The sequence below is a fragment of the Ursus maritimus genome, unplaced genomic scaffold (genome assembly GCF_017311325.1).
Source record: "Ursus maritimus isolate PB19 unplaced genomic scaffold, ASM1731132v1 scaffold_23, whole genome shotgun sequence".
Classification (NCBI taxonomy): Eukaryota; Metazoa; Chordata; class Mammalia; order Carnivora; family Ursidae; genus Ursus; species Ursus maritimus.
In genome coordinates this window covers 41,962,058-41,976,286 of record NW_024424786.1, presented here as the reverse complement: position 1 = coordinate 41,976,286, position 14,229 = coordinate 41,962,058, and the positions used below count along the sequence as shown (strand labels likewise).

Below are 14,229 nucleotides of genomic sequence, written 5' to 3'. Positions count from 1 at the left end.
TCAATACATGCTGCAGGATGAATGAACGCCAAAGGGGACCAACAGTGCCCATCCCTGGGGCTGGTGGGGGAGGGATGAAGTGGCTGGCACACAGCAGCCGCTTGTCCCATGGCACCTGGAGTGGAGAACCAACCACGGTGCATGCCCCTGGTCATAAGTCTGAGCTGTCTGCACAGAGGAGCCCCCAGTGTGAGGCTTTTGGGTGCCAAATGCTGCCCTCTGGGCCCTCCCTCTGGCCAGGGGCTTGGGCCTTTTGGGGGGAAGGGGGGTGGGGACTCACCATCTTACAACAGGCGGGGTGGCTGAGAGCCTGATGGCAGAGACAGAGGGAAAAAGACAAAGGAGGGAGTCAGGGCAGCCGGGGCTGTACCCCATTGCCCAGCCCCTAAGACTCTGGGGCAGAGAGGTGCCCGCGGCAGTGCCTGTGTCCTGTCCCTGACAAGTGTCCGAGGCTGTCCCACCCCCACCCCAAAGAGGCGGTGAGATCTTCCGCCGGGACCCCAGGGGTCCTGACCCCCTCCTGGAGCTCAGGCTTCCCCGGTTGCGCCAGGCGGCGCTGGGGTCTGGGCACCCCGCCCTCCCAGCGGGGGGCGCGCTGGGTCCCCGTGGCCCCTGGCCCCGCAGCCCCCCTCCCTGGCTCTCCCCGGGGCGCGGGCAGGAGCCGGGGTACCTGGAGGGCGGCAGCGGCTCGGCGGGGCAGGCGGGCGGCGCGGAGCGGCGGGGGCTCGGCGGCGGCGGCGGCGACACAGCGGGAGCGGGCGGCTCCGCTTTATATAGAAGCGACCGGGGCATGCCCAGTGCAGGGTGGGGGCGGCGCGGGGCCCCAGCCGGCACCCGCCGCCCCGCCGCTCCTGTCCAGACACCCGCCACCCAGCCCGACACCTGGGCTCCAGGGTGGGGCCAGTGAGAGAGGGGAGACCAAGTGGACAGAGGGTCACAGCCACTGGGCTGCAGTGAGGGAAGGGCAGCCAGGACAGGGACAGAGAGAGACAGAGACAGAGGGAGAGTAAGTCCCGAATGGAAAAGGGGTGGAAGAAAGTGGGGGGGAGGAGGCAAAGAGAGCTGGAGAGGGCAGAGACCCAAGGCAGGGCTGCCCTTGGCCTTTGGGGGTGGGGTGGCCGGAAGAGCAGTGGGGGCACACAATCTGGAGTTCTGCCCTTGTATGGAGTCCTGAGCTCCCTCGCACACCCAGCCCCCAGCTGTCTGCCTCAGCCATGAGCACTCTGCCCTATGGCAGACTCTCCCAGAAAGGCCCGGTTGGGCAGGGGTCCCTGTACCTCTGTGGGGTTCCTGCCTCACCTCTCCTGGCCCCCCACCAGAGTAGGGACCAATCAGTAAGAAGACCCCACAAGGGCAGTCCCAGTTTCCTGGGATACCCTCTGCCCTGCAGGGGGCCAGAGGGAAGAGGGTGCCCAAGCTCTGGGGTTCCAGTGGATCTGAGCCCAGAAAAGGGGGTATGTACGGGATCTGTCTTGCCCATTGACACCCACGTCTGCTGGACAGCGGCAGTTATGCGCAGTCTCCCCAAGACACACAACCTTACGCCCAGGTGCGCTCACCCAAGCACCCACAGAAAACAGCTCAAGAGACCTGGCCCACAGCCACAAACTCAGAGACACACCCTCTCCTTGAGTGTCACCCTAGGCAGGTGTCAATTCTAGCTCCAGCCATAGGACCTGGGCACTTCCCCTTGCTGGTCCGAACCTCACTTTCCTCCTGCCTACAGAGGGACTAGTTCCCATCTCACAGGGCTGGGGGGCGGATTAGTACGGGGTCCTCCGGGCCCCCGCCCCATGTAGGCACTTAGTATTACAAGGTCTCCACCTCACAGCCTCAAACCCACACCTTCTCCCTGCCTGTCTCGGCGTTGGAGACTCCTTTGGCTGTCCTTGAGAGCCTTCTGGGCTAGAGGAGAGACCCAGGGGCCCGTGTCTACCACTGAAGGGACTCAGAGGGGAGAAATGATTCATCGTGTCCGTCCAGCCCAGCCCACATTCCCCACACAGCTTTCCAGGGCTGGCTGCTCGGTGCCTTCCCTGGAATTAGGTGTGGCCACCAGAGAAGTCCATTCTCTCGCTGCATGGGTAGCCTGAACTCCACTGCGATGCCACCGGTGGGAACAGGGGTGGGGCACAGATGTCATCAAGGAGCACGAGCTTTTGGCACTTAACAAGAGTTAAAAACTGAGGGCGCCTGGTGGCTCAGATGGTTAAATGACTGCCTTCGGCTCAGGTCCTGATCCTGGGGTCCTGGGATGGAGCCCCGCATCGCTCCGCGGGAAGCCCGCTCCTCCCTCTGCCTCCGCCTGTCTATCTCTCGTGAATAAATAAACGAAATCTTTTTTAAAAAGTTAAAAACTGAAAGTCAACTGAGTAAACTTTAAAGATTTGATTGGCTTTATTCAACAATTCATACATTGGGCCGCACCCCATCTAGCAGATAGAAAGGCGCTCTGAGGAGCTGTGCAGAGTGAAAAGACTTGCCGAAGGAGCAAGGACAAGGAAGTTGTACGGGACAAAACAGCGGGTTGCGTTTTGCAAGGTTGCTTTCCTTTAGGGGATGGCAGACGTCTATCAGATGACCTAACTAGCGCTCCTAGGTGAGTCCTGATCCTGGTTTAAGATTCCATTTCTGGGGGCACCTGGGTGGCTCAGTGAGTTAAGTCCAATTCTTTTTTTTTTTTTTTTAAAGATTTTATTTATTTATTTTAGAGAGAGAGTGCACAGGTTCAGGGGCGGAGGGAGAGAAATTTCAAGCAGACTCTGTCCTGAGCCCAATGTGGGACTCAATCCCGCGACTCCAGGACTGTGACCTGAGCCCAAGGCAGTCACTTACCCAACTGAGCAACCCAGGTGCCGGGTGGGGGAGAGGGGAGCTTTTATCTCGTTATCTGTAGGAGAAAATAGAGCTCAGAGAGCAAGAGGACATTTCCTATGCAGGAAATTTGCAGGGAGTCCAAGTCTGGCTTCTGGACGGTGTGGGGGTGGGGAACCTCTGAGGTGGGTGGCAGTGCTAGATGGAGACCGTGGGCCCTCCCCCACGACCAAGGTGGGGATCCATCTGCCCTTCCACTTTTAAAAAAAAGTTTTAATTATTTATTTATTTTTAAGTAATCTCTACACCCAACGTGGGACTCAGGCTCAACAACCCTGAGATCAAGAGTTGCATGTTCTGGGGCGCCTGGGTGGCACAGCGGTTAGGCGTCTGCCTTCGGCTCAGGGCGTGATCCCGGCGTTGTGGGATCGAGCCCCACATCGGGCTCCTCTGCTATGAGCCTGCTTCTTCCTCTCCCACTCCCCCTGCTTGTGTTCCCTCTCTCGCTGGCTGTCTCTATCTCTGTCAAATAAATAAATAAAATCTTTAAAAAAAAAAAAAAAAGAGTTGCATGTTCTTCCAATTGAGCCAGCCAGGGGCTCCTGTCCTTCTACTTTTCTGGTTGGCCCCCACTCCCTTCCCCTGGGCTGACCCAGGCCAATGGACATCTTTGGGTGCCATCCCAGCTTCCCTGCAAGCTGAGTGCTATCAGATACATGGCTTGCCTTCTCCGAGCCCACTTCCAAGCAGGTTTGTCGGGAGCTGGGACTGCCGGGTTTACTGAGTATAGTTGTGCAGGTTGCTCACTGCACAAAGGTACCCAGCTGAGTGGTCAATTCCCCTGTGTCACACAGAGCTGCATGTGCCTAGAGGAGAGGTGTCTTTCCCAACTAGCACACAGGTGCTGTAGGGGCTAGGATAGCCCTGTGAGGACAATGTGTGCAGAAAAGTGTTCACATGAGGGAGCTAGTTCTCTTCTGGTCTGACACCCCCACGCCCTACCCAGCTCAGGTTCCCCACGTAGATGTTTGATAATGGCACCTGCCCAGAAAATGCTTCCCTGAGCAGAAAAGGCATTGATTCAGCCCTAGCTGGAAGAGTCCTGCTGGAGACCATTTGCCCCTAGGGTCTATAACCAGTGGGACCCACTGTCACCATGGTCCCCCCTCCCAGCCTCATGACAGATTCCCGGGCCTGGGGCCAAGGCTGCTGTTTTCCTGCTTCCCCACCCTTGGAGGGTGGGGAGTCTAGGAGCAGACTCCAGGGGTAGGTCCCCCCACCCTACCTGCTACAGAGCCTGAGACAGCACTCGATACAGTAAGGCTAAGGTGTTGTCTAGAAAGCACAGAGCCCTGCACAGTAGCGGCTCTGCCCCTCACCCCTCACCGTGATCGTGGGCTGGGCACTCCATTTCCCCTTTCTCTAGTGAGGCTATCAGTGCTGCCTGGGGGGGGGGGGGGCATCTGAGAAAGGGTTCTAGGAAGTGCAGGTGAGTGGGTTATTGTTAAGCTACAGGTACCTTAGTGGGGTAGGGAGGAGGGAGGGAAGGTCCCTGGAAGCTCTCTTTAACTCCCGGGCGCCCAGCTGTTGCCCCACACTCCAAGGGGCTGGGACTCAGGCTGGGGCAGGGTCGGGGGAGTGGGTGGGAGGAGAGAGCGCACCCCCAGGAGGGCAGACCTGGGTGGGTGCCCAGTTGTAGGGGACAGGTTCATGGCTGCCGATGTGGAGGCAGGGGTAAACCTGGGGTCTGCCACAGGCAGAGAGACCTTGCCAAGCTCCCTCCCCTCCTGAGCCTCAGTTTCCTCCAGGTAACTCCACAGACCTCGGTCTGGACCTCCGTGTTTCCTCCTCCAGGGGGTAGGCGCCTTGGGTACGGGATGGTCGGCCCCAGACCCAGGGCCTGGCCAGGCACACACTGAGCACCAGATGAACATGTGAGAGAGAGTGCATTGCCACAACCTGTGGCCCTGTCACCAGAACATTCCAAATCAGGGGTCTGACCAGTGGCCATGCCAGTGTTCCAGCACAGCCACTGGGACGGGCAGGTTGAATACTCCCCCGTGGAAGTGGGAGTCCAGATGCTTTCTCCCACTACTCCAGAGTCCTGCCATGACCTGCCACCCTCCCCCCTGCAGGGGAGGGCCTCCAGGGAGGCAAGGCACCCTGGAAGGGGCACTGTAGGGACTCAAGCCGGCATCAGAGCCAGCCCTGTTGCCGCGGTGATGGCTCATGTCTCAGGCACCCCAGGCACCCACAGGGGCAATTATCAAGTGTGGGAGGGAGTTTCCATGGTGGCAGTCCCGAGGGGGTGCAACCAAGGCTTTGGGAGTGGGCAAGTGCCTGCGGGACCTTTCTCCTTTGTCCCCGCACACTAGGCTTTTGTTCTCGCCTGGCTGTCTCTGACGACTGGACCAGGACCATGGTTGGGGGCAGACTTGGGTTAGAGTCCCCCCGCCCTTGGGGGTCCTGAACCAAGCTGGGACGAGGGGAAGAATAAGGGATAGAACCCCACTTGCGGGCCGAGCATCCACTTGGGGAGCCTTCCTCCCACAGGGGCCAGAGCCTTACCTGCCCCCAACAGGCTGCGTGAGGCGGCTCACCATTGGCTCCTGTTGCTGGTAAACAGCTTTCAGCAGCCAATGGGCAGCCTCGGCGTATCCTGAGGGGCGGGACGAGGAGAGGCAAGGCCGTGGGGGGTGAGGGTGGGAGGGGAAGGGGCAGCGGGTCTAGAGTTGGGGGTGGAGAGCGTGCAATCCAAATCCATCCAGAGTTCTGCTAGGTCAGGCTTTATTCTAGGCTTTCCCAGGAGCCCTTTGGGGTCCCTCAGCCCAGCCAGGTCCCCTAACCCCACACTCCTTCAGCGCCGGCTTCCATGCTTGCAAGGGCCCGGGCACCAGGGCAGCTCCGTGGGAGAATGGCAGGCCTGGGCCCCTGAAACCGCATTCTGTGACCTTCCTTCATGCCTGACAGTCCCTGGGCAGGGAGCCGAGTCGCCAAATCCCAGCGGTAAATGCAGTGCCCACTGATGAGGTGGGCATCGGCCAATCGGCAGCTGGGGTTAGGGGACGCTGAGTCCATGATACCCTCCGAAGTCGAACCTTCAGAACCGAGTATCCAGGAAGGAGGCGGAGCCTCGATGAGACCTGGAGGGCCCCTCCAGAGGGGGGCCCCTGGACCGAGTCAGGAGCCCGTGGAAAGTCTTGCCTCTGGTCTGGGGCTTGCGCCGCGGCGGCCTGGGCTCTTCCGGAGGCTGCACCACTATTCGGGGCACCTCGGGCCTGGTGCCTCCCCGCACCCCTGCCAGCTGCTGGGCCTCAAAGATGGCTTGGGCTCCAGGCAGGCGGGCCTGAGGCCTGGGGGGTGGCCCGGACGTGGACTCAGGCAGCCGGGCCAGCTGGACCCGGATCTCCCGCTGCAGGTCCTGCTCAGACAGGGCCACGCTGTGCACCTGTGGGGAGTGGTTGGTACTGAGTGTGCCCAGACTGGGGGAGGGCAGGAAACCATGAGGTCCCCACAGGGCAGGCAGGACACAGCCCCAGGAAGTGGCTGAGGGACTGACAGCCAGACTCACTAAGGGAACCATAGAAAGCTACTTGAAGCCTGGGGTTTTCACATTCTCTACTGCTCAGAGGACAGGAACTGAGCCCCGGGTCTCACTCTGACTTCCTGCTGTGAGACTCAGTTTCCCCAGCTGAGCAGCAGGGGCTGGGTCGTTGCGGAAGGCAAGCAGGGGGGCACCCACCTGGGACATGAAGCCCTCCTCCTGCAGCTGGGTGGGGGGGATGGCTCGTAGGGCACCGAGGGTCTCCAGGAGCCCTGGGCAGGCCAGGCGCTGTTCTGTGGTGCCCAGCGCCAGGCGCACCAGCGTCAGCCCCACGCGGAACAGCACCTTCACACCTGCGGGCCGCGGGGCTCACTCAGTGTGGGGCCAGCCCTGCCCATCCTTGCTTCTGTACCTGCACCTGCCTCCATCCAGACACCCTGTACCCTCCTGCAGCTCCGCAGCCCGACTCAGACCAGGAGCAGCGAGTGGCAGTGGCATTGCGATGAGGGGTCACTGATGAGTGTCTGCAGCCGCACACACTTCCGGGCAAAGCAGCCCGCGGGCAGCCGGGGCTACCACCGCTCACGCCTGCTCTCTGCGCCTTGGCAGCCGGTCCTTGCCAGGAAGGCCTTTCCAGCTCAGATCTGTGACCTTGTTCTAGAGAGATTCTCGCCCAGAGCTCTTCACTGCTAAGCCAAGAGCACAGTGCACGTGTGCACACACCCAGGCACGCACACTCACGGGCACGCGCGGGTGGGGCCTCGGGCTGTTCCCACAGCCTCAGAATCCCTCCCGGGCAGCCTCGAATCTGGGGACCAGTGAGGCCTAGTGACAACTGTGACTTGTAACGAGATGATCACAACCACTCACGTCGTCATCATGACGGAAAGGAACCTGTGACATTGCCTGTCCTGTCCCCAGAGGAGAGGGCAAAGAGGGCCACCCTCGAGGTCTGAGGCTGGAGGGGTGGTGACACTCCGATGGCAGCTTGGACACCTGTGACCAGAGCTCTAAGGGGGCCTGGAGCCAACTGGGCATACAGCAGGTGCTCAATAAGTGTACTGATTGATTTCTACCATTTTTCAGTTGTAACTGCCAGACAACCCGTGTAGAACAGAATGCAGGTGGGTTACTGGTGAGTTAACGAGGCAGAGCCCCAAAGTCCTAAAACGTCCAGCTCAGCTCTGCGCGGACTGCCCCCACTCTTGGCCTGGCCTCTCTGGTTTCATCTCTCTCCAGACCTACACCCTCAGTCGTCTGCAGCCTGGACCCTGTGGACAGTGTCTCTCCTGGCCTCCCGGCCTCCACATGGGTCCTGTAAGTCGGCCGCCCCCACGGAGAGGCCAAAGGCATCTTGAAAACAGCACTCTCCTCCCACTGCTCCCCTAACACTCTGTCACACCCCTTGTTTTATTTTCTTCATGGCACTTACGACAATCTATAAATACCTTTTTTTTTTTAAGCTCTATGCCCAACATGGGGCTTGAACTCGCGACCCTGAGATCAAGAGTCACATGCTCCACCACTGAGCCAGCCGGGCGCCCCTATAAATATCTTGTTAATTTGGTTACTGTTGTCTCCCATCCCCACCCCCACCAGAATGTAGGTCTCGTTCACTCAGGGGGTCCCAGCGTCTACAGCCATGCGGGGCACCTGTGAGGGCTCACCAAGTGCCCCTGGGCTCCAGGGGTGAGCTCTCTTCCTCTCCCACTGGCCCCGCTCCCGCCACTGGCCGTGCCCACTGAGCCCAGTCCCCGAACAGCTCCTCTGCTGGGATCTCGCCAGCTCTGCCCCACCTCACTGGGGGGAGCCTCCCAGGCCCCAGCCTGTCCCCAGCAGAGCCTGCCCTCCCTCAGGGGGTCTCGTCACAGGGGCAGGAGTGGCCAGTCATCGCACTGGTGACATGCAGGCAGGGGCTGGGCTGTTCCCCCAGGGCCAACCCTCCCCATCGCCCTCAGCACACTCTGGCACCCACGCCCAGGGCCGGGATTGGCAGTGGCAGGTGGGGCAGAGCAGAGCTCGCGTGCTCATCCCTGGGCACACCCCAAGGCTCCCAGCCCAGGCGTCCCCTCTGGCTGCCCACTCACCCTCACTGAGGAAGGCGTCCCAGACGCGCAGCACCGTGGGGAAGGGCAGGGAGCGGGCGAAGAGGCACAGGAACCACTCGGGCAGGTAGAGCAGAGGCCCGACGCCCACCTGCTGCAGGTGCTTGTGCGCACGCGGGAGCAGCCGTCGGAGCAGAGCCATGAACACCTCGGCGTCCAGCTGCACAGCCTCCTGCAGCCACGTCCGTCAGCGCGTCCACTCTGGAAACCCAGGCTCCGCCCCTCCCCCTCCCCCGGCCCCTGCCCGCCTGCCCAGTCCCTCCTCGTGCTCCGGCCCCCTCCCAGCCTCTCACCATGTGGGGCCCGTAGTAGCCAGGGAGGTAGACCTCGCAGATCTGTACCAGGCACCAGAAGGCCTCCTGGGTGGGGGCACAGGCCATGAGTGCCCCCACCCAGGGGATCACAGAAGGAACCATAGGGTAGGGGAAAGGAGCACAGGGGCGGGCCTACGTACTCCCTGGGGTGGTGACTCTGGAGCCTGGAGCCAAACAGCCTAAACTCGGGCTCTTACCAAAAGTCTCCCCACTGCCCAGAGGCCTACTGTTGGGTTTAGGGGCTTGGAAGTCATAGGGTTCATGATGTTGAATTTCAAGAGTCACAGAGTTGGGGCTCACTGGTCAAGGGTTGGGAGGTTCCCAAAGTTCAAGTCCTGAGCTCTTGGGGTCATTGAGATCATGGTCACAGGGCTCAGAATCAGGAGTCGTGAGGTCAAGGTGATGACGTCCAGATTCTTAGGTCACTGGGGCAGGGAGCAGGGGTCAAGGGTCCTAGGTTCCTGGAGTCAAGGTCGTTGGGCTTGAAGGTCACTGAGGTTGGTGGCCATGAGGCCCTGGGTCACTGGGACAGGATCAGAGAGTCAAGGATCCCAGGTCCCCGAGTCCAGAGTTCCTGGGGTTGGGGGGGTCATGGGTCTCAGGTACCTAAAGTCCGAGTCCCTGGGGTTGGGGGTCATGGATCCCTGGGGCTGGGGAGTCAGGGTCTCGAGGGCACTCACCTCTGGGGGCAGATGCATGAGTAGCACGGCAGCCACAGGGCCTTGGGCCTGACAGTAGCCCTGTTCGGGCCGATGCAGGGTGTAGGCCTTGAGTACCTGCAGGAGCCCCTGCTGCCTGTGCCAGAAGACCCCATCAGACGCTGGTCCTCCAGGTACCCCTTCCCCACCCTCGGGGGTCTCTTCCCAGGCCTCAGCCCCCCTCGGCCTTGCTGGATCCCCTGAGATGTAAGGCTATAAAGCTGAGGTAGGGGTCCGGGCTGAAGACCCCGGAGGTTGTGGGGCTGGAGGTCCCCAGGTGTCACTGGCCGCCTACCCATGACCCTGAGGTGACACAAACATCTCGTGTAGAGGGAACTGGCGGTGCAGGTCCCTGCTGATGGTCTCCATCCACTGCGGGTCTCCAGGGGCCTCGGCCAGTTTCTGCGGGTGGGCAGGAGGGTGGGTGTGAGGGCTCAGAGTGGCGAGGAGCTCTGGAAAAGGGTGGCAGGGACCCCTGCCAACTCTGTTACCTGATAGATGTCAGGGCTGTTCTTCTGACACACGTGGGCCCCGCACAACAGGGGCCAGCACCTGGCCCGGAGAGCCGAGGGGATACCTTTCCGGCACTGCATCTTTACCTGCGGGTGAGGCCGACGGGCCCCGTTAGATCGGCCAGGCCAGCCTCCCCCGCTCCTGTTGGCAGGTCCCAGGCCCCAGCCTGTCATGGGGCAAGGGTTACTTTGGGTGGTAGGGGGAAAGGCAGGAGGTGCTGGGACACAGGAGGGGTAAATTTTGCCAGCTATGGGCAGAGGCGAAGGGGGCTGAGCCCAGAGCCCCATCCTCCCCTCACCTTCTTGTACCGGCGAGACATGGTTTTCTCCCAGTGCGAGGTCATCTCCACCCACTTCATCTCCCGCTGGCGGATAAGGTCTGCAGGAGGGTGACCTGGCCTGCGGGCACATGGCACAGGCGCAGAGGCGTTGGCTAGCTGTTACCCGGGGCCCACATCTGCCACCCTCCACGCTGCCTGGGGAAGCTCAGCTCCTGGCCGTGGAGTTCTCTGGGGAGCCCTGGGGGGTAACCTGTCACCCAGGGGTTGCCAATGGTTGTCATAGGGACAGGAAAGGACGTGGCTCTGATGTGGGCAGAAGCAGGACAGACTGAAGGGGGTGTGTAGGTGTGTGCTGGGGGAGGGACTGGTTGTCTGTCCCCCAGCATAGGAACACTGACAACTCATAAGAGAAGCGACGTGGACAGAGCTGCGGACTAGAAGTCAGGAGTCCTGAGTTCGAATCAGATTCTATCTGATCTGCTGTGTGACCTTGGGCAAATTCCTATCTGGACTTGTTTTCCTGTCTGTGTATTGGGAGAGGGGAGGGGTAGAGGTGTGGGTTCTTTGGTTTGGTTCTGGGATTATTGGGGCAGATTAAAAGGGGAAGGATATTTGGCCCCAAGGATAGATGCAGAGCCTGGGAAGCCGGGAGTAAAAGAGGCATGGGGTGGGGGGCACTCCTGCCCCAGCCGTGCCAACTTTAGGATTCCACCTGGAGCATGAAGAGGGGTGACACTGGCTGAGTCCCCAGACCCTCAGGGACCCAGTGAGGTTGAGCCTCACTCTAGAATTTAGCCCTCAGCCCCCAACCTCCATCCCAGCACCCCGCTGCCCCCCATCCCACCCCCACTTACCCTGGCTCTGCTGAGCTGCCCCCAATGAAGCCATAGCGGTCAGCCTGGCGATATGGGCCGGGCCCACTCAGCTCCGAGTCGGACCCCAAAGAGCTGGAGTCATCCTGCAGCTCCAAAGGTTGCACCAGGTCCTCCCCCAGGGCCTGGGCCATGGTGCCCCAGACCCAAGCTACCACAGGCTGTAAGATGTGGAGAAAGCCAGAGTGAGAGGCAACTTCTGGCCAGCCTGGGGCCTGGACTCCCATCCAGACGATCCCTAGCCCAGGGACCAGGCTGCAGGGTTCAGAGGGGAGAGGCTTCAAGGTATCTCACCAAGTCCCTTCTGTCCCCTCTTTTATTGGGGGTGGGGTAGGCCCTGAAGTGGCAGAAGAGCCAGGCCTCTGTAAAGAGGCCCAGCCCCAGACTCAGCCCCTGCCCCCCCCCCCCCCCCGCCCGCCCCTCCTCTCCCCGTGGGCTGGATGGCTGCAGGCTTGGGTTCCTGCACTGGGTGTGAAGGGGCCAGGAACAACCCAAGGTACAGAGGCCAGGCCCCCTCCAGTTTTGAGGTTATCACTTGTAAAACAATTCAAAATTCCAGGGACGCAGGGGTGGCTCAGTCAGTTAAGTGTCTGCCTTTGGCTCTGGTTATGATTTCAGGGTCTTGGGATCAAGTCCTACATCTGGCTCCTTGCTCAGTGGGGAGCCTGCTTCTCCCTCTGCCGGCAGCTTCCCCTGCTTGTGCTCTCTTGCTGTCTCTCTGACAAATAAATAAATAAAATCTTTAAAAAAAATTTTAAAAATTCAAGATTCTAGTGAGAATTATGGTTTGTTTAAGATTTGCCCTTTACAAAATAATACTTTGAATATGCATATAATGCAACATTATTATGCACTCAGCAGGTAATAATGGATCTTACAAAAAAATACTAATTTAGTGTACACCACAGTGTAGACCAGGTTGGGTTCAGAGTGCAGCAGCAGATGTCTGGGTCTGGCCAGCTGCCTGGGGGCCACCGAGACTCAGGAGGTGGAGGCCAGGTCTTGAACTAGCCCCTTTTTATCTCTGAGCCTCAGTTTCCTTTTCTGCCCTTCAAGGACTTAATCCTCAGTGGTTGGGGAATTATTAATGTGCTCACATCACACTCCCGCCCAGGGTGGGAAGGGCTGGTTAGCCTTTGATACAGAAAAACAACTTCCACAGTACTTCCGGCCGCATATTCTCGGAAAGGGACTCGGGTCACCCCTCAGGGGCGGGACCAGACTCAACCCCACCCCACCAAGCTCCACCCACCGGCCCGGCTTCATCCTAGACAGTCCAAACTCAGTCCAAGCCCCGCCCCGTCCTCCATGCCCCGCCCCCGGACCGCCGCGCCGCCACTCCCGGCGTCCAGCGGGGGCGCTAGAGCGCAGGGGCAGCGCGCGGGGCGGGGCGGCAGGCCTAGGAGGCGGGGCGGCAGGCCGGGGCGGGCTGGGGCGGGCGGAAGGAGCGCCAGGCCGGAAGGAGGCAGCGGGAGGGAGGGCGGGCGGCAGGAGCGGGCCCGGAGCTGCTGGGCCGGAGCGGCGGCGCCGCCATGTCCGACAGCGAGAAGCTCAACCTGGACTCTATCATCGGGCGCCTGCTGGAAGGTTGGCCGGGGCAGGGGAGGTCGGTGCCCGCCGCGCCCTGGCCCCCTGCCTGGCCCGGAAGTGGTGCGCGGGCGGGCCTGCCCCTCCCAGGGCCAGCTTAGACTGGGCGGGGACGGGCCTCGAGGTCCCGCGGCCACAGCCGCCCCCCCAGGCACCGGGCGCCTGGGAGGTTCTTAGGACGCTCTGGCACGGGGAGCAGCCTCCTCTCCTGGGCCTGGGGCGCACAGGTTGGCCTGTGCTCTTGGGGGTGAGGGAGAAACCTAAGAAGCCTAGCTCCACCCCTCCTAGGGGTCCTGCGCTATGGGGTGGAGTGTCGGGTGGCAGGCCCCCAGCGCACAGCAGTTCCCCCCTCGAGGGGTCCCATCCTGGGAGGCTCAGCAGCAACAGCTAGCCCTGGGCGAGGAGGGGCCCAGGAGGCCCAGGCGCCCTCAGATGTGCCCATGGGGCCACTTGTGTCGCCCACCTTCTTCCTGCCTGAGGGACCAGAGTCTTGACGCCCCATTCCGCCCCCAGTGCAGGGCTCGCGGCCTGGAAAGAATGTACAGCTAACAGAGAATGAGATCCGTGGTCTGTGCCTCAAATCACGGGAGATTTTCCTGAGCCAGCCCATTCTTCTGGAGCTGGAGGCACCCCTCAAGATCTGCGGTGAGACCCCTGCCCAGGCCCTTTTGCTTTCTGAAAGTGGCATTCCCCCCCTCCCCCCTAGTCCTTGCAGTGCTCCTCCCTGGATCCCAAACTTGGCCCAGGGTTCAAGTGTATCCCCTGCACCTAGCGCTGAACCGGTCCCCTGGGTCACAGGTGACATCCATGGCCAGTACTACGACCTTCTGCGGCTATTTGAGTACGGCGGCTTCCCTCCAGAGAGCAACTACCTCTTCCTGGGGGACTACGTGGACCGGGGCAAGCAGTCTTTGGAGACCATCTGCCTGCTGCTGGCCTATAAGATCAAGTACCCTGAGAACTTCTTCTTGCTCCGTGGGAACCACGAGTGTGCCAGCATCAACCGCATCTACGGCTTCTATGATGAGTGTGAGTAGGCAGAGAATCTGGGGCTGCCCAAGTCCTTAAGGGACTCCGCTATTGAGTGAGACCCTCAGGTTGGATTGGCGGTGCAGGTATTAGCATCTGACAGATACCTGCAGACTGAGATCTGTGAGGGGCGCACACCAGCTCCTGTCTCTCTGCCCTGCACTCCTGGGATGGGGCCTGGCCCTCAGGAGGGGTCTGGTGAATGGCTGCTGGCTGAAGACTGCCCCGTGTTCTAATGCAGAGCCTGCCTGATGACACTCCCCTCCGGTACATCCCTTAAGCACTTAGGATGCCTGTGTGGACTGGATTGTGCTGACCAGAAGCTGAGATAAACCAGACCTAGTCTTGGCCTGGTCTGCTCCCGGGGTGGGGGTGGGTCATTCCAGATTGGAACTTGGGTTCCTGTGGGCTCAGCTGCTTTAGAATTCTTCTAGGAAGGCTGGTAGGCAGTGGAGTGGGGGGAGGGGGGCTTC

The 14,229-nt window shown here is 60.8% G+C and overlaps 2 protein-coding genes across 4 annotated transcripts in view; one reads left to right on the top strand and one right to left on the bottom strand.

The window, feature by feature from the left end:
- Positions 1-5,587: 5,587 nt before the first annotated feature.
- Positions 5,588-11,544, bottom strand: TBC1D10C (TBC1 domain family member 10C). Of its 3 annotated transcripts, XM_040639506.1 has the most exons (10): positions 11,435-11,544; positions 11,123-11,301; positions 10,287-10,386; positions 9,967-10,074; positions 9,771-9,877; positions 9,458-9,572; positions 8,757-8,822; positions 8,446-8,635; positions 6,557-6,711; positions 5,588-6,262 (listed from the first exon to the last, which is right to left on the bottom strand). In XM_040639506.1, the coding sequence occupies exons 2-10, from the start codon at positions 11,272-11,274 to the stop codon at positions 5,915-5,917; spliced, it is 1,341 nt and encodes a 446-aa protein (XP_040495440.1). In that variant the 5' UTR covers positions 11,275-11,301; positions 11,435-11,544; the 3' UTR covers positions 5,588-5,914. The 3 variants fall into 3 exon arrangements, with proteins under 3 accessions (XP_040495440.1, XP_040495439.1, XP_040495441.1); XM_040639505.1 differs by lacking the exon at positions 11,435-11,544 and having other exon boundaries at positions 11,123-11,422; XM_040639507.1 differs by lacking the exons at positions 6,557-6,711; positions 11,435-11,544 and having other exon boundaries at positions 9,458-9,568; positions 11,123-11,428.
- Positions 11,545-12,569: 1,025 nt separating this feature from the next.
- PPP1CA (protein phosphatase 1 catalytic subunit alpha) overlaps positions 12,570-14,229 on the top strand; it is a 3,176-nt gene continuing 1,516 nt past the window's right edge. The window contains exons 1-3 of the mRNA XM_040639510.1: positions 12,570-12,727; positions 13,241-13,372; positions 13,526-13,756. Coding sequence (XP_040495444.1) covers positions 12,673-12,727; positions 13,241-13,372; positions 13,526-13,756 — 418 coding nt within the window. The 5' untranslated portion in view covers positions 12,570-12,672. The remainder of the gene's footprint in view (positions 12,728-13,240; positions 13,373-13,525; positions 13,757-14,229) is intronic.